Source organism: Lepidochelys olivacea (genome assembly GCF_965140295.1).
Source record: "Lepidochelys olivacea isolate rLepOli2 genome assembly, chromosome: 3".
Lineage (NCBI taxonomy): Eukaryota > Metazoa > Chordata > Testudines > Cheloniidae > Lepidochelys > Lepidochelys olivacea.
The window spans coordinates 26,561,226-26,587,104 of NC_140413.1; the positions used below are offsets into that span (position 1 = coordinate 26,561,226).

Below are 25,879 nucleotides of genomic sequence, written 5' to 3' on the forward strand. Positions count from 1 at the left end.
TGCATGTTCTGCGAAATTCCGTTCATGTTTTGCTGAGCTATTAACTTTGGAAAATCACCATTTCCCTTCTCTTGCTTGACTTCCTTCAGGCAGTTTTGGCAGTGTGTTTAAAATGAATGAACGAACAAACCCATCCTAAACGAGCTTTCTAAAGAGGCGAGCACCCATCCTCCCGGCTGCAGAAGCACATACTACATGGGAAACACCTTGTAGCAGCAGGGAGGAGAAAGCAGGATTGCACTTTCCTCCATGACTACAGCTCCTTGAGATGCAGCTTTCCATCTTTCTTTCCAGCTGAATTAATATTCTTTTCAAAGTTTTTATATCTTTTATTTATATAATTTCCAGAATTCTGGGAGGTATCTTACATGTGTGAGAAAACAAGTCCAGTTACTATGCATCCCCCCATCCTCCTTGTCTAACTGATCACTCCCATGTCTGCCCTTCATAGTGCAACTCCCTGTCTTTCCTCCAGTGACCTCTCTAGACTTCCTTCCTAATAATCGTTTCCTTCATGAATCAACAGCATCTCATACAAGTAATGTTGGCTGATGTCAGAGGGCTGAAGAAAAGCCATGTTGCTTTGTGCCTTTTAGGGTACTGCTTGCTGGGTAGACTCCTGATCCAAATTGTTCTTTGGGAGGGCGGGTCCATTCAGAAGCAGTTTGCAAATGCCATGAAGCAGCTTCCAGACAAAAATGGTGGGTGAGGTGGGGGCACCCTGCCTGGACTGTCCTCTTTCTTCTCCCCATTTCCCAACCATGCTGCTGCTCTGCCCCGCCCCATTGGCTCCTGGGGTCTGGGCCAGCCTCTGGCCAGGGGGCTGGAAGAACTGCTGTCTAATATAGATCCTGTGGGTCGGAATTCCGCTTCCATTACCTGCTGTATTTTTAACTTCCCCTTGAATGTGATGCTGAAAACCATGTTTTTAAACAGTGAATTCCATTAAGAAAAAGTCCCAATGCTGGCTCTCTTTGCTTGAATGTCTTTTGAAGGAGACTTACTCAGCTTGACTAGAACAAAGTATTTGTGTGTGTGTCTGTGTGTGTGTAAATCCCAGCAAATTATTGGTGTCAATTTAAAAACAAAATAGTTTAAACTAATTTTAAATGGAGATACTCTATTTCCTATATGTAATCATTAGATAAATGGCTTGTTTCAAGCAGTCTTTGCACATGGCTAATATATAATTTGGAGATGGAACCTGCAACCCAAATGTTGTTTGGTATTTATGAATATTGCACAACCATGTCCATCCTGGATCTATGTGAGGAATGTTGATCAATAATCTGACAATTCACTGATGAAAATCCCTTCATGTAATTCACTGCAGAATGAGAAGTATTACTTACTCATAGAAAAATCTGTTTCCCAGCACCATTAAAGTAGCAATATTTTGCTTAGGCACTGAATTTCATATTAGCTTTGAACAAAGCTTTAGATATTTGTAGTAAGGTAAATTCACAAATGTCATAAATGTCTTAAAAGGAAAGCAGATGCATTTTTGGAGACTTGTCAAAATGCTTTTTCTGTTGTACTTTTAAGTCTTGCACAGCAGATGCTTCTGCTCCATTAAAGAGGCCACTAGGGAGCTACAGTTGGAGCGGAATATGGCTGCTCACTTTCCTGGGTGTAGTAGCCAGAGATTCACAGATTCTAATGCCAGAAGGGACTGTTATGACCATCTAATCTGACTTCTGGTATAGCACAGGCCATAGAACTTCCCCAAAATAATTGCTAGGCCATATCTTTTAGAAAAACAACCAATCTTGGTTTCAAAAATCGTCAGTGATGGAGAATCCACCATGACCCTTGGTAAATTGTTCCAATTTTTAATTATTGTCACTATGAAAAATGTATACCTTATTTCCAGTCTGAATTTGTCTAGCTTCAGTTTCCAGCCATTGGATCGTGTTACACGTTTCTCTGCTAGATTGTAGAGTCCATTATTAAATATAGACTGTAATCAAGTCACTTCTAACCTTCTCTTTGTGAGACTCAGAGCTCAATCTATTTATTTGATCATCATAAGGCATGTTTTCTAATCCTTTAATCATTCCCATGACTCTTTTCTGAGCCCTCTCCAGTTTATCAACATTCTTCTTGAATTGTGGACACGCAGGCTGGACACAGTGTTCCAGCACCAAATGCAGAGGTAAAATAGCCTCCTTTTGCTTACTTGCATCCCAGGATTGCATTAGTTCTTTTGGTCACGGTGTCATACTGGGAGCTCATGTTCAGCTGATTATCCCCCATGATCCTCCAAATCTTTTTCAGTCGCTGCTTCCCAGGATAGAGTTCCCCATCCCATAAGAATGGGTACATTCTTTGTTCCTAGAGGTACACATTTACATTTAGCCCAGTGGTACTCAGACCTCAGTGGTTTAGGAGCCAAATTAGTGACCACAGTAGAGCCACAGTAGTGTGAATTCATTGTTTCATTTACTATAGTACTATATATTCATATTTAAACAATATGATGGGAAATATTAATTTATATATTATTTTCACAGCAAAATTACTGAGTAGTATTATTTTTATCAACTACATTTGGTTAATAACATAGTAAAAGTATCCTGATTGGTTAATAACTTAGACTGGTTAATAATTAAATTATTTAATTAAATAATTAAATCTCACAGTATTTTAATATCATGTGCTACAAAGAGCCTTAAATAGCCACTTGTGGATCGCAAGCCTCAGTTTCAGTATCCCTGATTTAGCCATATTAAAATCCGTGTTCTTTGCTTATGCCCAGTTTACCAAACAAGCTAGATCACTATGAATCAGTGACCTGTCCTTTTCATTATTTACCACGCCCCCAATTTTTGTGTCATCTGCGAACCTTATTGGTGAGGATTTTGTTTTCTTCCAGGTCACCGATAAATATATTAAATCATTTCAGAGTAACAGCCGTTTAATATATTTTACTAAATATATTAAATCGTGTAGGGCATAGGGATATAAGAGTTTAACCAGTTAACCAATAAGCTTGATGCTTACTGGTTTCTGTTAACAGTTAAACTCCACCCAGGATCCTGGCTGCCTGCCCCACGTGCCTGGGGTCCCTCCGGACTACTGACCCTGCGGCCGGGGCTCTGTGGCACATGCCATCCTGGCATCCCTGTGCGCCCTGCATACCGGCTGCTGCCCTGTGCCGGGGCACTGGGGTCCCTCTGGCCTGCCGGACCCACAGCCGGGGTCCCTCCCGGCAGCCAGGACCCTGGGCGCGCTGGGATGCCGGGCAGCAACAGAGCCCCAGGTGCTGCAGCAGTGGAACCCCGGCCGTGGGGCTGGCAGCCAGGAACCTGGGCACGCTGGGATGCTGGTGCAGGCGGCAGCAGAGTCCTGGCTGCGGGGGCCCCAGTGGAGCCCCACATAAAATGTGGGGATGGTGCAGCACCCACTGCACTGTAGTTCCCTGGGTAAACGTTGAACTGTGTAACCAATAGAATTTTAATAGGTTACACGGTTACTGTTTTAACACAGGTTTCAGAGTAGTAGCCGTGTTAGTCTGTATTCGCAAAAAGAAAAGGAGCACTTGTGGCACCTTGGAGACTAACCAATTTATTTGAGCATAAGCTTTTGTGAGCTACAGCTCACTTCATCGGATGCATTCAGTGGAAAATACAGTGGGGAGATTTATATACATAGAGAACATGAAACAATGGGTGTTACCATACACACTGTAACAAGAGTGATCACTTAAGGTGAGCTATTACCAGCAGGAGAGCGGGGCGGGGGGCGGGGAACCTTTTGTAGTGATAATCAAGGTGGGCCATTTCTAGCAGTTGACAAGAACGTCTGAGGAACAGTGGGGGGGAATAAACATGGGGAAATAGTTTTACTTTGTGTAATGACCCATTCACTCCCAGTCTTTATTCAAGCCTAAGTTAATTGTATCCAGTTTGCAAATTAATTCCAATTCAGCAGTCTGTCGTTGGAGTCTGTTTTTGAAGTTTTTTTAGGTCTTTTTGCAACTTTTAGGTCTGTAATCGAGTGACCAAAGAGAGTGAAGTGTTCTCCGACTGGTTTTTGAATGTTATAATTCTTGATGTCTGATTTGTGTCCATTTATTCTTTTACGTAGAGACTGTCCAGTTTGACCAATGTGCATGGTAGAGGGGCATTGCTGACACATGATGGCCTATATCACATTGGTAGATGTGCAGGTGAACAAGCCTCTGATGGTGTGGCTGATGTGATTAGGCCCTATGATGGCGTCCCCTGAATAGATATGTGAACACAGTTGGCAACGGGTTTTGTTGCAAGGATAGGTTGCTGGGTTAGTGATTCTGTTGTGTGGTGTGTGGTTGCTGGTGAGTATTTGCTTCAGATTGGAGAGCTGTCTGTAAGCAAGGACTGGCCTGTCTCCCAAGTTCTGTGAGAGTGATGGGTTGTCCTTCAGGTTGTAGATCCTTGATGATGCGTTAGAGAGGTTTTAGTTGGGGGCTGAAGGTGACGGCTAGTGGCATTCTGTTTATTTTCTTTGTTGGGCCTGTCCTGTGGTAGGTAACTTCTGGGTACTCTTCTGGCTCTGTCAATCTGTTTCTTCACTTCAGCAGGTGGGTATTGTAGTTGTAAGAATGCTTGATAGAGATCTTGTAGGTGTTTGTCTCTATCCGTGGGGTTGGAGCAAATGTGGTTGTATCGTAGAGCTTGGCTGTAGACAATGGATCGTGTGGTGTGGTCAGGGTGAAAGCTGGAGGCATGTAGGTAGGAATAGGCGTCAGTAGGTTTCCGGTATAGGGTAGTGTTTGTGACCATCGCTTATTAGCACCGTAGTGTCCAGGAAGTGGATCTCTTGTGTGGAGTGGTCCAGGCTGAGGTTGATGGTGGGATGGAAATTGTTGAAATCATGGTGGAATTCCTCAAGTGCTTCTTTTCCATGGGTCCAGATGATGAAGATGTCGTCAGTGTAGCGCAAGTAGAGTAGGGGCTTTAGGGGACGAGAGCTGAGGAAGCGTTGTTCTAAATCAGCCATAAAAATGTTGGCATACTGTGGGGCCATACGGGTACCCATAGCAATGCCGCTGATTTGAAGGTATACATTGTCCCCAAATGTGAAATAGTTATGGGTGAGGACAAAGTCACAAAGTTCAGCCACCAGGTTTGCTGTGACATTATCGGGGATACTGTTCCTGACGGCTTGTATTCCATCTTTGTGTGGAATGTTGGTGTAGAGGGCTTCTACATCCATAGTGGCTAGGATGGTGTTTTCAGGAAGATCACCAATGGACTGTAGTTTCCTCAGGAAGTCAGTGGTGTCTCGAAGGTAGCTGGGAGTGCTGGTAGCGTAGGGCCTGAGGAGGGAGTCTACATAGCCAAACAATCCTGCTGTCAGGGTGCCAATGCCTGAGATGATGGGGCGTCCAGGAATTCCAGGTTTATGGATCTTGGGTAGCAGATAGAATACCCCTGTTTGGGGTTCCAGGGGTGTATCTGTGTGGATTTGTTCTTGTGCTTTTTCTTGAGTTTCTTGAGCAAATGGTGTAGTTTCTTTTGGTAACTCTCAGTGGGATCAGAGGGTAATGGCTTGTAGAAAGTGGTATTGGAGAGCTGCCTAGCAGCCTCTTGTTCATACTCCGACCTATTCATGATGACGACAGCACCTTCTTTGTCAGCCTTTTTGATTATGATGTCAGAGTTGTTTCTGAGGCTGTGGATGGCATTGTGTTCTGCATGGCTGAGGTTATAGGGCAAGTGATGTTGCTTTTCCACTATTTCAGCCCATGCATGTCGGCGGAAGCACTCTATGTAGAAGTCCAGTCTGTTGTTTCAACCTTTAGGAGGAGTTCACCCAAAATCCTTATTTTTGTAGTCTTCGTAGGAAGGTCTCTGTGGGTTAGTATGTTGTTCTAGTAGGGCATAAGAACGGCCATACTGGGTCAGACCAATGGTCCACGTAGCCCAGTATCCTGTCTCCCGACAGTGGCCAATGCCAGGTTCTTCAGAGGAAATTAACAAAATGGCTAATCATCCAGTGACTCATCCCCTGTCCGCCATTCCCAGCTTCTGGCAAACAGAAGCTAGGGCTGCCATTGATGGACCTATACTCCATGAATTTATCTGTGGTTTTTTTTTTTTTAAGCCTGTTACAGTCTTCACAACATCCTCTGGCAAAGAGTTCTGCAGGTTGACTGCGTTGTGGGTGGAAATACTACATTTTGTTTATTTTAAACCTGCTGCCTATTAATTTCATTTGGTGACCCCTAGTTCTGGTGTAATGAAAAAGTAAATAAGGAAGTGTTGTTTATTCTTTTTCAACACCAATTATGATTTTATAGACCTCTATGATATTCTCCCCCCCCCAGTCCTTTTTTTCAAGCTGAAAAGTCCCAGTCTTGTTAATATCTCCTCATATGGAAGCTCTTCCATACCCCTAATCCCGCTCGATCATGATTCCCTGTTTACAGTTGCATATTTATACCTATCAGTTAGCCAATTTTTAGTCCACTTAATGTGAGCCATGTAATTTTTTCATTTTTGTTGCCCTTTTCCATACCTTTTCCAATTCTAATATATACTTTTTGAGATGGGGTGACCACGTCTGCATGCAGAACTCAAGATGTGGGCGTACCATGGATTTATATAGAGGCAATATGATATTTTCTTCCTTATTATCTATCCCTTTCTTAATGATTCCCAACATTCTGTTAACTTTTTTGACTACCAATGAACATTGAGTTCATGTTTCCAGAAAACTACAGTGACTCCAAGATCTTTCTTGAGTGGTAATAGCTAACTTAGATTCTGTTATGTTGTAGGTATAATAGGGTTATGTTTTCTAATGTGCAGTACTTTGCATTTATCAACATTGAATTTCATCTGCCATTTTGTTGCCCAGTCACCCAGTTTTGTGAGATCCCTTTGTAACTCTTCACGGTCTGCTTTGGACTTAACTATCTTGAGTAGTTTTATATCATCTGCAAATTTTGCTACCTCACTTTTTACCCCTTTTCCCAGATCATTTATGAATATGTTGAACAGTACTGGTCACAGTACATACCCCTGGGGGACACCACTATTTACTTCTCTCCATTGTGAAAACTAGCCATTTATTCTCCTCTTTGTTTCCTATATTTCAACCAGTTACTGATCCATAACAGAACTTTCCCTCTTATCCCATGACTGCTTATTTTGCTTAAGAGCCTTTGCTGAGGGTTCTTGTCAAAGGCTTTCTGAAAATCTAAGTAAACTATATCCACTGGATCAACTTTGTGCACATGCTGGTTGACCCCTCAAAGAATTCTAATAGATTGGTGAGGTGTGATTTCCATTTACAAACACCATGTTGACTTCTTCCCCAACAAATTGTATTCATCTATATGTCTGATAATTCTGTTTTTAATTGTAGTTTCAACCAGTTGCCTGGTACTGAAGTTAGGCTTATCAGCCTGTAATCGCCGAGTTTGCCTCTGTCGCCTTTTTAAAAAAATGGTGTCAAATTAGCTATCCTACGGTCACCTGGTACAGAAGCAGATTTAAATGATAGGTTACGTACCAGAGGGCCAAGAATTGGTCTCTGCGGGATCCCACTGGAAGCAGACCCGCTCGATCATGATTCCCTGTTTACAGTTGCATATTTATACCTATCAGTTAGCCAATTTTTAGTCCACTTAATGTGAGCCATGTAATTTTTTATTTTTAGTTTTTAATCAAAACGTGGTGCAGCACCAAGTCGAACACTTTGCAGAAATCTATTACATCAGCACTATTTCCTTTATCAAACTTGTAATCTCATTTTAAACAAAAATCAAGATCCATTTTCCATCAACGCATGTTGATTTGCATTAATTACATTACCTTTCCTTAGTTCTTTATTAATCAAGTACTGTATCAGCTGCTTCATCATTTTGCCTGTGATTGACGTCAGACAAGCCTATAATGTCTCAGGTTATCTTGTTTACCCTTTTAAACTATTGGAACATTATCTTTCTTCCAGTCTTCTGGAGCTTCCCTGGTGCTGCAAGGCTTATTGAAAATTAACATTAGTGGTCAAGCAAGCTCCTCAGCCAGCTCTTTTAAAACTCTTGGATGAGAGTTATTTGGACTTGCTGATTTAAAAATGTCTAACTTTAGTAGCTTCTATTTAATGTCTTCCAGAGAGATAGTGGAATGGAAAGAGTGTTATCACCCTTTGATGAGACTGCATACTTTACTTTTTCCCTAAATACAGAACAGAAATATTTATTGATAATTCTACCATTTCCATCTAGTAATGGATCAGTACTATTGTCAGAATTCTGTTTGTTCCTAATATACTTTAAAAACTCCTTTTTATTGTCCTTAACTCTGATGGGCATAGTTATTTTCTTGTGTCCCTTTGTTTCCTATATAAATTTTCTACAGTTCTTAACTGCAGATTTTTATTCATTCATTTGTATTTGTATTCATTACTATTGAATTACGATTCAATGTCCGTTTTCTTCCATTTGCTATATATATTTTATAGCTGCCTTAATTTGCTCTCTAAATCAAGTTGTTTTTTTAACCAGCACGACCGTCTTCCTTAGTTGTGGGATTGTGGTGTTTTGGGCATCTAGTAATGGGTTTTTAAATGATTCCCAATTATCATTCACATTTTTCTGATTAAATTCTTTCTCCCGCATGCTTTGGCTTATCAGCTTTGTGAAATTGGTCCTGTTAAAGCACCAAGTATATATCTTACTGGTATGGACTTCATTCTGCTTGCACAGTATAAATGTCATCAAGTCATGATCATTTGCACCTAAGCTGCTATCATTTTTAGTTCTGGATCAGATCCTCTTTATCTGTGAACACAAGGTCTAATATAGAATTCCCCCATATTGACTGCAACACTCTTTTGAGTTAGAAAATTGTCCTCTATAATATTTAGAAATTTCAACCATGTTTTAGTACTGGCAGCATGAGACCTAGCATATGCCACTCAAACGGAAGTGCCCCATGATCACACAGCTTTTCCCCCCTACACATTATAGATAGGTGCATAAGGAGACGGTCATCCTGTTTCCTCGTGATTTGGTGGTCTTTGTAATAGATACCAACTAAAATATCCCACCTTATGCTTTATCTGTTGGGACATTGATCCATAAACATTCAACTTCATTATCTGTAACTGGAAACAAGTAATGACATTTTTGATGTTGAATGCTACTCTCATTCCCCTTTTGCTCACCTGATTCCTCCTAAATAGGTTATAACTATAGATTTTTAATATTCCAATTTTGCGAATCTTCCTACCATGTTTCAGTAGTACCAACTAGTACCAACTTATGCTCATAAACGAGTAGTTTGAATTCCTCTTGTTTGCTACCTAGGCTCTTAGCATTAGTGTATAAGGAATTCAAGAGTTTTTTTTCTCTTGTCCTTTGCTTCCTTGATTAATTTTGTTCTCCACATCTCGATGTTATGCTGAGTGCTCATATCTTGCCTCTCCTTACTCTTCCCTTGTGCTATTAGTTTAACCTCCTCCTGACTGCTCTAGCTAGCCTGCCTCCAAGGAGATGGGGCCTCCTTTTACTGAGGTGGAGGAAATCCAAACTATGTAGCCCCTCCTCCCCCATAGAAGGTCGACCAATGTTGCACAAAACCAAACCCTACACCATTTACCTAGCCAGTAATTCACTTCCAGAATCTTCTGAATTCTGTCTTCCTTACTCATGGGACAGGACGGATCTCTGAGAAGATCAATTGGACATTCTTCTTCATGCTTCTGAGTTCTCTGAAGTCATCTACTATCTTTGAGGTATTCTGTGATACAGTGTCATTAATGTTGACATGAACCATGACTAGGGGATCCTTGCCTGTAGAGTTCTGAAGCCTGTCTAATCTTAGAGTAATGTCTCATGTTTTAACTCCGGGAAGGCAGCATGCCGTCCTGTTCTCCACTTGCCTCTTTCAGAATGTTCTTTCTATTCTTCTGAGTATTGAATCTTCTGAAAGGATCATCTGTCTTCCTGGGATGGTTGGAGAACTCCTTAGTGGGTAAGGTTGACTTTTTTTATCGGTTGGATCAAGCCCCCATCTACCCATATCTCGAAAATCTCACTGTTCCTTCGGATATGCTGGATCTTGAGAGGTATCTTCCATTCTGTCCATGTTGAGGACTTCGTATCAATTCGAAACTTGTAGCTGTATGGAATTCCTCCTGTTTTCTTCTCTTTCTGCTAGCCACACTCTGCCTGTCCTCACCTGTCCCCAATAGTGGAGACTGCTGCTCTGACCTATTGATTAGTGATTATGATCTACCAGGCCTCCTCTCTGGTTGCCTCTCACTTATTCCTTTATGGCCAGCTCCATTCTCCCTGAGGTACTGGTGTTTCCTGAATCTGGTTGTCTAGGAACTCCTCAGCTTCTCTGATTTTTAGTAGTATCTCAATTTGTCCGTCCAATCCAAAAATCTTTTACTCTTGCACAGCCACCAATTTGCACTTCATGCACAAGAAATCCTTTCTGTCTTCAGGCAGGAAAAAGAACCTGGCACATCTGTTGCAGGTCACCACCATTGTTCCATTGCTTGTCATCTTGATATCAGTAGTGCTGATTCTGGAAGGAAAGTGTCTCACACTCCCTCTCCAAACTCCTCCCTTGTTCTGTTAGCTGCCTCTATTCATGGCTCTCGAGTTCATCTAGCAACTGACATTTTATACCAAATCTTCCCTGCTTAGCTGAGCTCAGCTTTTCCCCTCACCAACAGGGAGTGATTAGCCACTCCGACTTCAAACAGCTGGGCTGATCAAAGCTCCCAAGGCTGGAGTCTTGCAGCTTTTAGCAAAGCACTGATCAAAGCTCCAAGGGCTTACTCAGGGACCCACAGCCTACCTACACACCCTGTATATAGAGAACAAACAGACAACCCACAGATGGACCAAATACACCACTCTCCAAGTCTTGTTGCCTCCAAGCACTGAGTCTAGCTGGAGATACTCTCTCTGAAACTCTACTGTTAGCTAACTCTTTTCACGGTTCTGATCATGATCCATGATGGGGAAGATCATTTCAGTTGTACACAATAGAATTTGGGTTTACGTTTTTCCTTAAACTAGGATATTGCATTCAACCTTCTCCCCAAAGCCCTCAAACGCAGCAAAAATAACCCCATTCAAATCTTAAAAGAAAAACAAAAACTACAACAACCCTGTTAGAAGAACATTGTGCACTAGCAAACTTCTGTGGGATTTCCTTTTTCTTTCTTTCTCCTCTGACTCATTGCTGTGGATGCAGTAGTCAGAGATAATGTCATTATCCTGGAGCTTCATTTGATTCCAAGTGCTATTCAGGGGGTTGATTTTTTTTATATAAAACAGCTTAATCAAAATCCTATGGAATGCAAAGGAAGATTTTTCACTGGGTTATTTAGAGTTGGAGAGGGCCCTAAATTATTACATGTGACTTGATGTTGGCTTGCTGAAAAACTGTGTTCTGCCCCATGAGTTGCTGCAGCAACAGAGTTCATTTGAAGTGCTCAAGCTAACAGGCTCTATGTGTAAAAGTTAAAGTGATCGTGGCAGGGCATCCTCAAAAGAGGGTTACTGACTCTGTAGCATGGTTTCCCCATTGGTCTGACAAAGCGAGAAGCTGACTTCAGGACACAGTGCAAGGTCCTTCTGTTTCCTTCACCATTTTAACCAGTACTTGTGTTGGTGGGGAGAAGAATGTGTCTTTTTTTCTTGCTTCTTGGAAAGAGGCAAAAAAGGTTAAATAATATGTTTCTGTTACATGTTGTATAAATGCTTTATGACATACTGGCAGTAATTTTACAAATAAAAACACCTCATGTTCAAAGTGTTTTTTACTTGCATTTATATCAAACTTTTATTTAGATGGTAAACTCCTAAAATATGTACAATTATAGACAAAATGGTTGAATAATTTCACTGTTAACCCAACTATTAAAACCTCTCAAGGCAAAACAAGGTAGACAATAAAGTATATAATGTAAGGAAGAGAATTACCCCTTCAGTGATGAGATTTCAGATTCATTAAGGGTGACTTCTATTAAGACCTGAATTCTCACACTCTTTTGGGAACTGTGTATAAGTTGGGGCTTCTCCATTCTCAACCATATGTGTTCCTCAGTACACATGCACAAATTCACATGCTCACAGGTCCAAGCAAAGGTCCACTTCAAGTGCCCCATTCTGTTTTTAATGGGATAGTTCTCATTTTTTTTTTATTTCCATAATTGACATGACTATTGGCAAAAACAGAAGCAGCACAATACAGCAATAAACAAATATTCAACATTAAAAATTACTACTACGTACATATTTTTGCAATATAAAATATGTCTATAATTTTATTTATTCCAGGCTCCTCACAATAGGAAGGGAGAGGAGGGGCATCCATTGTACTTAGGTTCTTGCTGTATTAGCATGTGAAACAGAAGTATGGTTTATCCATGAAATGATTGGGTCTATAATTAGGTATGGATATAAATTTTAAAAAAAAGTTGTTTAAAGTCCCGAGTAGCCACTTGGTCACGTTCCATTCCAGTGCTGTAGAGGATTAACATGGTGCTGAGAGGTTTCAGTTAGGCTACTAGATACAGTAGTAATAAAAGTGAAGAGATGCTCTTTCTCTTCTGTAATCAAATGTTACTCAATTCATGCTGATTAGCCCAAATTAAATTAGATAATATTTTTAAAGTTTTTAAAATTAATAAGAACATCCGTTGGACCACATTCAATTTAAGCAGAACGTTTCACTTTTAAATATTATTTTGAACTATCCAAGCAAAGTTGAGCGTTACCTAGGGTGGTTCCATATTGCTAGGTGAAATCCTGAGTTTTAGTTTTGCTATGTTAGTAAATCAGCTATCTGGGAATGCATTTTAACCATGAACAAGCTTTATTTACATCTCAACCACTAGGTGGCAGAAACTTTCAGCAGTCACACATCTTGAACATTGAGGCTATACGATTGTTACCCAGCTTGTTAATTTTTTTACTCATTTCTTTCCCAGATTGATTGTTCCTTGTGTACAAATATTTTTACTTTGATTGCTTATTTTTTAAATGTCATATGCACAATACAAAATACTAGCATAGGGCTATGTTCTCAAAATTCTTTTCAAAGTAATCACTAGTTTCTAAAATACTGAAACTGCTTGTTTCACAGTAATCATAGGGGCTTAAGGGAAAAAGTGTTGTTTTTTTCCTTTTAGTAGTAATCGGCACTAGTTGTATGTTTTATAGTGTTATCAAATGGTGTTTTTTCCATATCTTCATGTTTTCTACTGTGTGTAATTAACAATATTACTAACAGATATACATGCAGTGATGTGTAGGTTATACTGCTATATACTAAGATGAAATTTTATCTACACTTAGTATAGGTGGTAGTTGATAGAATAAGCTGTTTTGTCCTTCTGTTTTGTGTTTTTTATTTTTATTTATAAATATGCAACTAAATGTTAAAATAGTATGATGATGTAAACTTTTTGCTGACGTTTGCTCCAGCAACATATTTTGAGTATATCTTTGTTCTTGTTAAAGAATCTCAAGTCTTTGAATGTGTGTTTGTTAGTTTTTTTTTAACTTTCTTGGGAAAAATATAATTTACCTATATATTAGCATATCTTATTTTGGAACTCAGAGATGGGAAAAAATATATCAGAATATATAAGTAACTCATACACTGGGCCCAATTCATCTTTGGTGAGCTTGATTGACATCATTTGAGATATAACAAGGATGAAGTTGACTTAGCACAGAGAGGAAAAGATAGTTTTGTGGGTATAAGTTGGCTGAGAGTTGGGACATCTGGGGGCAGTGCCCAACTCTGAAGCATATTTTCTGAGGCATGGAAGAAATCAACTAGACCCTGTTCCTGAAAAGACTTGCTTGATTTAAATGGGAGTAATCATAACTTAAAGTTTAAGTACATGCTTAAGACAAAATCTGTCTTTCCATTTCCTATCTGTAAAATGCGGATAATATACTTCCTTTTTCAGAATCTGTCTGTTTTGTCTATTTAGATTGCAAACTCTTTGGGGGAAATGACCATTTCTTCCTGCTTCTAGGTACAGCACCAAACACAGTGGGATTCCAGTCTTAGGCTATGTCTACACTGCACAGTTAACCTCAGTGATTGGCACCTGGGTTTATTCAGCCTGGGTATGAGTGTCCCAGCTGTATAGCCTTACCTGTTATTACGTTCTCATAGTTTCTGCACTTGCCTGTGTGCTTGGTGTTACCTGCTCAGTTTAGGGCACCCTGCCTATACCCTACCAAAAGCTCAAGGTGTGACCAATCAATCTAGGCACCCCCGCCCTTTCCCTTCCGAGGGCTCAGGGTGTAAGGCACCTATCCTTACCCACTGGGCTCAGGAAGAAACCTGGTCAATTTAAGTACCAGCTGTAAACATCTATTTATTAGCAACACACAGAATACATATACCAAGCAAACCTCTTATGCTCACCATTCCCAATATACAGACAGATTTCACTCATTCATCTGGAGGTTCCTGAGATGCCTCTGCACATTATGGTTGTGCAGAGGGGTCAGAGTCCCATCAGCTTGGTGTTGAACTGCAGTCTGGAAATGGTTCCCAAAGAGCATTGTTTTTCATTTACATTATATAGATAAAACTCCTTCAAATTTACTAAACCTATCACATTATCCCACACTCCGAAGTAACAAAAATTTTAACCGATTATGCACTGGCACCTATGTGTCCTCTTCCTTCCCTAGTTCTTTACATTTTGTCTTTCATGCCCAAATTGTAACTTAATTGTGACCTTCTCTATTTGTGCAGATGGTCAGCATAAAACACTGGTCATAGCTTATTTTACCATTTGTTGAATCTCTCTCTGTATCCTCCCCAATTTCCCAGCGTCTTTACAACCTTGGTGGTTATAACTCTCGTTAAGGACATTCCTGGGGTGGGGGTGCTTTATCAGCAGCAGAACATTCCTTTTTTCAATTTTAGTGATGAACTCCCTGAGTTTCACCCAAGGCTGGTTTAATATGGTTGGGGGTGGGGAGGCTGGGGGCAGTGAGTTGATGAGGTCTCAGGCCTGCACTCCCATGGTTCTTTGTGATGAGATGCTTTAGATTTTTTTCCCTGTCAATTGAGGGAGAACTTGTTTGTCCTTTGGAAAGGGCATAGGAGGACTACCAGCGCTTTAGTGATTTCACTTGGGTCCTCACTTCACTCATGTGATTTAGCTTGTGTCATTGCGGCAAAATGGGCGGGTTCCAGCCAGAGTTAAAGTGGAACCCAGGTTCTCACCCTTACTGCCAGCCAAGTAAGCTGGCCCAGGTTTAAAATGCCTCCAAACCGAAGTCAAGCTTTGTTTTTTTTGTATGCACGGTATGGGGAGGTTAAGGCTAAAACTTGGGTAAAAGATCCCAAGCTAATTGTGTAGTGTAGGCTTATCCTTAGTTGGGGCTTTTAGATGCTATTTTAATGCATGGTTTTATTCATTTTGGGTAAAGCTATTATACTCCTGTTAAATGGAATTACAAAATATATATTTGGACTCCTGCAGTAGGCAAAACAAAACAGAAACCTGCTTTCAGTAATAAAAGTTTTTGTGTTTATAGGCTTTTGCTTGTGGGTGGCTGTGAAACAGATGAAGCTGGAGTATCTAAAGCAACTAGTTGTGGAATATCTGCTTGGAGAGTTCTTTCTGGATCTCCCCATTATAAACAGGTCACTAGTTATGAAGATGATACTGGGACAGTAAGTAGCTTTGGAGTCCTCATTTTTCTGTTGGAAGAATATTATAGTTACTCTGATTACATAAAGAGAAACTTTATGTAGGTTGTTTTCTTTTCCAACACCATAGCATGTTTCCATATTAGAGATACTGTTATGCCAGTATTCAGTCAGAATGACTTGGGCAACTGTAGGCTGGTCAGCATTAAATCAATCCCAGGCAAAATAATGGAAAAGCTGACACAGGATTCAGTTGATAAAGACTTAAAAGGCAGGAATATAATTAATGTCAACATGGTTTTATAAAAAATAGGTCTCATCAAAGCTTTCACTTGTCTTAAAACTATTTATTACTAGTTTTGCAGAGCAGTTAGGAGCCCAGTCATGGATTAGGTTATTTTTCACCTGTATATTTTGAAAATATTTTAGTCTTAGCTCAGTTTGAAATAAGCCTAATTCTAACCCTTTTCTTAGGGCTGTAGCATACACAAAACTTACACTGGCATAATAAAACTCATTGTAGTTAAACTGGTGTATCCTACATGGGTACGCTGAAATTCGTTTCTATTTAGCTTAGTACGGTAAACCAGTTTATATTTTAGCATGTGAAAAGTTCTAATGTGTATACTTGGCAATATGTATTCAATGTTCTAGCACGGCATAATTTAGTTGCAAGCTGGTGGTGCCTTTTCATGGAAACAGGCATACGTAGTCCGAGTAATTCATAAGCAAATTTCACCTGTTGCAACATTCACATGAAGTGACATTTTAATACATAAATATTAAAATAATTCTTGAGTATTTTAAAATTTTCACAAAGCTGAGAGAATGCTGCAGAATAATGTATTCTTTCTTGATTGTTTTATTACTCCCCAGATTTGATTTAATTTTTACTGCATAAATCAAAGACTGTCTTTAATCTTAGTGTGTGATACACTCCTGTTTTAACAGGCAAAGAGAAGCGGATTATTAAGGATTATGAATTTCAGATTTTACAGCAGACAAGGAACAGAACAGGTAATACGTTCCTCCTTAACACTAGTAGCACTCTTATTCATTTAGATTTGGGTTTACATGAAAGAGGAATCTAACTGACTTGAAGTAACTTAATTTAGACAGGTTTCAGAGTAGCAGCCGTGTTAGTCTGTATTCGCAAAAAGAACAGGAGGACGTGTGGCACCTTAGAGACTAACCAATTTATTTGAGCATGAGCTTTCGTGAGCTACAGCTCACTTCAGCTCACGAAAGCTTATGCTCAAATAAATTGGTTAGTCTCTAAGGTGCCACACGTCCTCCTTTTCTTTTTAATTTAGATAGATTAAAAACTAACCTGTTTAGAATTTTTGCTGAAAACACACTCTAATGCAGTGGTTCTCAAACTTTTTTTTTTTCCATGGACCACTTGAAAATTGCTGAGGGTCTCGGCGGGCCATTTAATGATCTTTCCAAATGTACCATTAGCTAACTATTGTAAAAAGCTTTGGCTAAAAGCACTATATTAAAAAAAAGTAATAATAATTGACTTTTTTTGTTCTACAAATAAAAGCACACAACTCATATATTTTAATATCAGTAGTCTTACCTTTCTAATACGATGGATGTGTCCTCTCTCTCCCATGTCGCGGCAGCCCCCAAGCTGGGGTTGGGGCTGGGGCTGAGGGGGCGAGCGGTCTCTCCCCTCTCATCCACCGCAGCAGCCCCTGAGCTGGGGCTGGGAAGGAGAGGGGTTTCTCCCTCGCCGCAGTAGCCACAGAGCTGAGACTGGGAAGGAGGGCCGTCTCTCCCTGGCAGCCGCAGCCCTGCAGCTGGGGAAAGTCACTTCTTTCTCTGGCTGCTGCAGCCCTGCACATCCCAAATTCCCCCCACCCCCTCTTCTCACCCCACTGCCCCCTCCCACGTACCCCCTATTCCTGCCCCCCCCCAGCCACCACCTCACCTTACATGTGCGTCTTCTCCAGGGTCCAGGCACCGAATTAGTGGAGCCACACCTGTGCAGCTCCACTAATTAGGTTGGTGGCCCTTCATTCTCTCGTGTGTGACCACCAAGGCATGCACCTTAGAGGGAACTATCTGAGGACCACCTGAATGGAGCTCGCGGACCACTGGTGGTCCATGGACCACAGTTTGAGAACCTCTGCAGTACTAGTAGTATTTAGCTTTAAATCAGGTAACTGGCAAGAGTTATCAAATTGCTTTTTCAGGGACTTTGTTTTGTTGGCAGACTGTTGCTCTGTTGCTGATTTGGCTTTACTTCACTTTATTTACTCTTGTTTCATAAATTACCTGGCATCATCAGTCCTGCTCATAGAGAACTCATAATTTTCAGGATATTTTATGACTGAAACAGATCCAGTGATTTTTACTTTATCTTAAGTCTAACTTGTTACCACAGATGGCAGGTGCAGAAAGTCTTTGCTAATATGTGCAATGTGTAAGTCCCAAGCAGGCTGCAAAGAGCTACAAAAGGATCTCGCAAAACTGGGGGACTGGGCAACAAAATGGCAGATGAAATTCAATGTTGATAAATGCAAAGTAGTGCACATTGGAAAACATAATCCCAGCTATACATATAAAATGATGGGGTCTAAATTAGCTGTTACCACTCAGGAAAGATATCTTGGAGTCGTTGTGGATAGTTCTCTGGAAATATCCACTCAATGTGCAGCGGCAGTCAAAAAAGTTAACAGAATTTTGGGAATCATTAAGAAAGGGATAGAGAATAAGACTGAAAATATCATATTGCCTCTATATAAATCCAGGGTATGCCCACATCTTGAATACTGCATGCAGATGTGGTTGCCCCATCTCAAAAAATATATATTGGACTTGGGAAAGGTTCAGAAGAGGGCAACAAAAATGATTAGGGATATAGAACAGCTGCCTTATGAGGAGTGATTAATAAGATTGTGACTTCTCAGCTTGGAAAAGAGACGACTAAGAGGGGATGTGATTGTAGCGCATAGGGCTAGCCTCCTTGCTTATATATCTTTTCTTATGGGTTTTATTTGTTTGTTTTATTATAATAGATTTATACTAGAGTATTTTTGGCTGTAACGCAAGGAACCTACAGTCCACGTCCTATATGTTGAGCTGTACTGCCTGGGAGTCACCTACAATGGAGATGTGTTGCTCATGTCCATTCCATGACCTGCCCTTCTTCCCCAGCGTCGGAGTTTCCGGCAAGAAGGAACTGAGGGTGGGGGGAGCCGGCAGCTCCCCTTATACCGCGGCATTCACATGCCACTGAGGGCGCAAGAGCCGGTTCCTTATGGATACTACTGAGGGAAAAACTTCTGGCACCGGTGCATGTGGCAAGCACACACACCTACAATGGAATGCACATGAGAAACACATCTCTAAGAACATCAGTTATGAAAAAAGTTAACTGTCTTTTCCAGTATTTAACTGTCCTTTATAGTTTGAAAGTGTGTCCTGATATCAAACCTAAGTCTCCCTTGCTGCAGATTAAGCCAATTACTTCTTGTCCTACCGTCAGTGGACATAGAGAGCAATCAATTTCTGTTCTCTTTATAACAACCCTTAAAATATTGGAATACTTCTTTTCTCTAGACTAAACATGCCCTTTTTCCCTCACAGGTCATGTTTTTCAAATTGCATACCTTTTTTGTTCCTTTTCTCTGGACTCTTTTCAATTTGTCCACATTTTTCTTAAATGGGGTGCCAACCCGGGCACAGTACTTCACCTGAGGCCTCACCAGTGCCCAGTAGAATGAAACAATTACTTCATCTGTCTTACATACAGCACCCCTGTTAACATATTCCATAATAACATTTTGCCTTTTTAGCAACAGTGTCACATTGACTCATATTCAGTTTATGATCCCCTATAAGTGAGAGATCCTTTTCAGCAGTACTACTGCCTAATCAGTTATTCTGCTTTTTGTATTTATACGTTAGACTGTTTTCTTCCTAAGTGTAGTAGTTTTCACTTGTCTTATATTCCTTCTTGTTGATTTCAAACAAATTCTCTAATTTATCAAGATCATTTCAAATTCTAATCCTGTCCTTCAAAGTTCTTGTAACCTCTCCAACTGGGCCATACGATATTTAGGGGCAGGCCTCTCTGTCTATAAATACATACTCTTTCTGGCCTAATGAATATTTAAGAGTGACTCTATAGCCCAGTGATGCTCACTAGGGTGGTTAGAGACCCAAGTCCCTTCTCCACATCAGGCAGAGGAGGGATTTGAACCCTGCACATCTTGTCTTTTTGTGAAAAAACACTAACCTGTCTTAGGCACCTAACTCCAGTAGAGGGTTTATGGCTGTGAATCCCGAGTATAGAAAGGTGCTTTCTTTTGGCCTGGACTTAAGTGCCTAAGTCCCTTTTGAGGGGCAGGATTTAGGCTCTCCCCTCCTTGGCATCTCTTATTGGCTTGCTTAAGTGGCTCCCTGCCTAGCATGGTGGCTTTTGCAAATACCATTCTTAAGTGCCTAACTGTCCCCATGCCTGGACACCTAACTCAGGATTATGACTTCCACTACATGGTAGGGCACCGAAAAGTTAGGCATTGTGACATTCTAGTCCCCCTTGTTAATTTCTCCCCTAGGTAACTTCATTGATATCAATCTAAGATGGTCTTGTATTTACATTCATCTTAAGCTCCCCCTGCCCCCATCTTTTAAATGCTTCTTCATGGAGTTTTCTCTGGCCAACATCTGAAGCTTAGCTGGTCAGTCATTGTCACAATCAGATTGACTGAAAGGATGGAAAGGTGTTTGTCTGCCCTGAGGAAAGAAATGCTTGGCTGCTACCTAGTATTGTTCCCTTGTCTAGGTGTTGTCAAGTTAATACTGACCCCTCAATAGTAGCATTTTCTGGGCTGGTATTTCAGTGTTCAAATTAAGGAATGGAAAATATGAAACAGAAGTAGATTATATATGTATGTAAAAGAAGCTCAAGTAAGTTTTTACTGAAAGGCTAGTATTGAAATGAACTAAACTTTAATGTTACTTCTCTTGCCAGCACTACATTTTAAGAGTAAAGATTACTAGTGTTGTTCACTCATCTTCAAAAGTTACAATCCCTGAAATTGTATTACATCTTAAATACCTGAGGTATAATTTTATTGTGATTTATGAGAGATTGAAAAAGCTATTTAATACTGTTGCCAAGGCTCAACGAGGACTTGCCTGTGGAGCCAGCTGTTCTCAACTTAGATGACCAATCTTAAATGTGGTAAGCCAGCCTACTGGAGCTTTCTATATTTTGTTCTGCAGTTGCCCTAAGGGTAGTGAACTGTTTACTGGGGTAGCAGAACCTGCTTTGCCTAAGGACACATGAATCTTTTGATAGGCTAGATTTGGAGGTGTGTGATGTATATGATGGGCATCCAAAGGAGCAGCAGTTGCACTGATTGTTGAGTTATGTATTGACTTCCAGAGAGACCTCTCTTAATGTTCACTCATGATGACATTCAAGAGAGGCTCTCAGCCTAGCAGGTAGGGTTTTTTATTTTACACTTCTATGCAGTTTCATAACCATCTTTCTCTTCTGTGAACAAATCTTGATTTATAAACTAAAAAGGAGAGTGCAATTCTTAATGTTGCAACTTTCAGCAAAGGGAAATAGAAAGCACAAGGCAGTAATATTACTGCTCTCATGCCAGTTGTTTCGTCAGAGTGGAAATCTACTATTTAACCAGACACCATCAGGAAGTTTAGGCACAAAATTTTAGGTGAGTGGTGTTTGTTATAACTTTTAACAAAAGCTTGCTGTCATTTTAGGTTTAAAGCTTGCTATTCAATATTTGCAAGCCAAACACATAATGTGTAAGAACTGAAAGTAAAACTGATAAGCCAATTTTGTCTAAATGAACAAAATGTAATTTTAAATAGTTTGGGTTAAGATGGAAGCTAGTCTAAAATGAAAGGAAACTTTTTGTTTTTCATTTGAAATTTCAAAATTATAGCTTCTTGACCGACTTTAGAAACTAGACTTAAAATTTCGATTGTATGTAGCCCCAGTCATTGTCCGTAGTTTGAGGATATGTAAGACAATTTCTGCCATGAGCATGATTTTAAGAATGGCCTTACTCGGTCACACCAGTGGTCCATGTAGCTCACAGTGGTCAGTGCTAGATTCTACAGATGAAGAGAATAGAACAGGGCATTTTATTGAGTGATCCATCCCCTGACATCCACTCTCAGCTTCTGGCAATCAGAGGCATAGGGACACCCAGAGCATAGAGTTGTGTCCCTGACCATCTTGGCTAATAGTCATTGATGGACCTCCATGACTTTATCTTTTGTGAACCCAGTTTCAGTTTTCTCCTTCACAAAATGCCTAGCAATGAGTTTCACAAGTTGACTGTGTGTTGTGTGAAGAAGTACTTCCTTATGTTTGTTTCAAACCTTTCCTGCTACTGACCCTGTCTAAACAATTCTGTATTGAAATGATGCAGACTGGAACTTCATGGTACACATGCACTTCTTTCCTTTGGGGCCTCAGACCCAGATCTCCAAGATGCTCCTCAAATTGATCCCCAGATCTCCTCATATCCCAATCACATCTCTTTGAAGCTCTTCCAGTTTATTCTTCCATTATTCAATACACCTGCATTTTAATACAGTGAATGCAGCTGGAGTGCCTGCAGATAATTCCCAGAGACCATTGCCAGCATCAGGGGTTGTGTTACCTTAATTCTGTATTTCCTGGTTTTGAAAAGTTTGCGTTTTTGCTGCCCTTGACATTCTGGAAGGGCAATCTTAATTAAGTTTTCTGCCATTTAATCTATACACACTTATTTAAGCAATTATATGGCTTAACATATATTTAGTCTCAATTTTTACAATTTTATGTTAGAAAATGGTGAATGACACATTACTTATTTACTGGATCATAAACATAAACTTTTTAGTCATGACTTGTCAAGCTGCATTTGGGTGGAAATGAAGTAAAAATGCCACAAAACAGCATTTTAATTTTTTTAGTAAAATAAAAACATGTAAGTATGCAGGATACGTAAGAAAAAAAAGGTTTCAGAGTAGCAGCCGTGTTAGTCTGTATTCACAAAAAGAAAAGGAGTACTTGTGGCACCTTAGAGACGAACAAATATATTTGAGCATAAGCTTTTGTGAGCTACAGCTCGCTTCATCGGATGCATTCAGTGGAAAATACAGTGGGGAGATTTATATATATAGGGTATGTCTACACTACGGAATAAGGTCGAATTTATAGAAGTCGTTTTTTTAGAAATCGGTTTTATATATTCGAGTGTGTGTGTCCTCACTGAAAATGCTCTAAGTGTATTAAGTGCATTAACTCAGCGGAGTGCTTCCACAGTACTGAGGCTAGAGTCGACTTCCGGAGCGTTGCACTGTGGGTAGCTATCCGACAGTTCCCGCAGTCTCCGCTGCCCATTGGAATTCTGGGTTGAGATCCCAATGCCTGATGGGGCTAAAATATTGTCGCGGGTGGTTCTGGGTACATATCGTCAGGCCCTTGTTCCCTCCCTCCCTCCGTGAAAGCAAGGGCAGACAATCGTTTCGCACCTTTTTTCCTGAGTTACCTGTGCAGACGCCATACCATGGCAAGCATGGAGCCCGCTCAGCTCACCCTATGTCTCCTGGGTGCTGGCAGACGTGGTACGGCATTGCTACACAGTAGCAGCAACCCCTTGCCTTGTGGCAGCAGACAGTACAATACGACTGGTAGCCATCCTCGTCGTGTCCGAGGTGCTCCTGGCCACGTCGGCTGGGAGCGCCTGGGCAGACATGGGCGCAGGGACTAAATTTGGAGTGACTTGACCAGGTCATTCTCTTTAGTCCTGCAGTCAGTCCTATTGAACCGTCTTATGGTGAGCAGGCAGGCGATACGGATTGCTAGCAGTCATACTGTACCATCTTCTGCCAGGCAGGCAAGAGATGAGGATGGCTAGCAGTCATACTATACCATCTTCTGCCGAGCAGCCATGAGATGTGGATGGCATGCAGTCCTTCTGCACCGTCTGCTGCCAGCCAAAGATGTAAAAGATAGATGGAGTGGATCAAAACAAGAAATAGACCAGATTTGTTTTGTACTCATTTGCTTCCCCCCCTCCCCTGTTTAGGGGACTCATTCCTCTAGGTCACACTGCAGTCACTCACAGAGAAGGTGCAGCGAGGTAAATCTAGCCATGTATCAATCAGAGGCCAGGCTAACCTCCTTGTTCCAATAAGAACAATAACTTAGGTGCACCATTTCTTATTGGAACCCTCCGTGAAGTCCTGCCTGAAATACTCCTTGATGTAAAGCCACCCCCTTTGTTGATTTTAGCTCCCTGAAGTCAACCCTGTAAGCCGTGTCGTCAGTCGCCCCTCCCTCCGTCAGAGCAACGGCAGACAATCGTTCAGCGCCTTTTTTCTGTGCGGACGCCATACCAAGGCAAGCATGGAGGCCGCTCAGCTCACTTTGGCAATTAGGAGCACATTAAACACCACACGCATTATCCAGCAGTATATGCAGCACCGGAGCCTGGCAAAGCGATACCGGGCGAGGAGGCGACGTCAGCACGGTCCCGTGAGTGATCAGGACATGGACACAGATTTCTCTGAAAGCATGGGCCCTGCCAATGCATGCATCATGGTGCTAATGGGGCAGGTTCATGCTGTGGAACGCCGATTCTGGGCTCGGGAAACAAGCACAGACTGGTGGGACCGCATAGTGTTGCAGGTCTGGGACGATTCCCAGTGGCTGCGAAACTTTCGCATGCGTAAGGGCACTTTCATGGAACTTTGTGACTTGCTTTCCCCTGCCCTGAAGCGCATGAATACCAAGATGAGAGCAGCCCTCACAGTTGAGAAGCGAGTGGCGATAGCCCTGTGGAAGCTTGCAACGCCAGACAGCTACCAGATTCAGTTGGGAATCAATTTGGGGTGGGCAAATCTACTGTGGGGGCTGCTGTGATGCAAGTAGCCCACGCAATCAAAGATCTGCTGATATCAAGGGTAGTGACCCTGGGAAATGTGCAGGTCATAGTGGATGGCTTTGCTGCAATGGGATTCCCTAATTGTGGTGGGGCCATAGACGGAACCCATATCCCTATCTTGGCACCGGAGCACCAAGCCGCCGAGTACATAAACCGCAAGGGGTACTTTTCAATAGTGCTGCAAGCTCTGGTGGATTACAAGGGACGTTTCACCAACATCAACGTGGGATGGCCGGGAAAGGTACATGACGCTCGCATCTTCAGGAATTCTGGTCTGTTTCAAAAGCTGCAGGAAGGGACTTTATTCCCAGACCAGAAAATAACTGTTGGGGATGTTGAAATGCCTATAGTTATCCTTGGGGACCCAGCCTACCCCTTAATGCCATGGCTCATGAAGCCGTAAACAGGCAGCCTGGACAGTAGTCAGGAGCTGTTCAACTACAGGCTGAGCAAGTGCAGAATGGTGGTAGAATGTGCATTTGGACGTTTAAAGGCGCGCTGGCGCAGTTTACTGACTCGCTTAGACCTCAGCGAAACCAATATTCCCACTGTTATTACTGCTTGCTGTGTGCTCCACAATATCTGTGAGAGTAAGGGGGAGACGTTTATGGTGGGGTGGGAGGTTGAGGCAAATCGCCTAGCTGCTGGTTACGCGCAGCCAGACACCAGGGCGGTTAGAAGAGCACAGGAGGGTGCGGTACGCATCAGAGAAGCTTTGAAAACCAGTTTCATGACTGGCCAGGCTACGGTGTGAAAGTTCTGTTTGTTTCTCCTTGATGAAACCCCCCGCTCCTTGGTTCACTCTACTTCCCTGTAAGCCAACCACCCGCCCCTCCTCCCGTCAATCACCGCTTGCAGAGCCAATAAAGTCATTGTTGCTTCACATTCATGCATTCTTTATTCATTCATCACACAAATAGGGGGATGACTACCAAGGTAGCCTAGGAGGGGTGGTGGAGGAGGGAAGGAAAATGCCACACAGCACTTTAAAAGTTTACAACTTTAAAATTTATTGAATGCCAGCCTTCTTTTTTTTTGGGCAATCCTCTGTGGCGGGGTGGCTAGTTGGCCCGAGGCCCCCCCCACCGGGTTCTTGGGCGTCTGGGTGTGGAGGCTATGGAACTTGGGGAGGAGGGCGGTTGGTTACTCAGGAGCTGTAGTGGCAGTCTGTGCTCCAGCTGCCTTTGCTGCAGCTCAACCATACACTGGAGAATACTGGTTTGGTCCGCCAGCAGCCTCAGCATTGAATCCTGCTCCTCTCATCATGCTGCCGCCACATTTGAGCTTCAGCCCTCTCTTCAG

At 41.6% G+C, this 25,879-nt stretch overlaps 1 protein-coding gene across 1 annotated transcript in view; it reads left to right on the forward strand.

Moving 5' to 3' along the window:
• NBAS (NBAS subunit of NRZ tethering complex) overlaps positions 1-25,879 on the forward strand; it is a 407,958-nt gene that overhangs the window by 34,723 nt on the left and 347,356 nt on the right. Inside the window, exons 10-11 of the mRNA XM_084622071.1 lie at positions 15,533-15,671; positions 16,599-16,664. Coding sequence (XP_084478197.1) covers positions 15,533-15,671; positions 16,599-16,664 — 205 coding nt within the window. The remainder of the gene's footprint in view (positions 1-15,532; positions 15,672-16,598; positions 16,665-25,879) is intronic.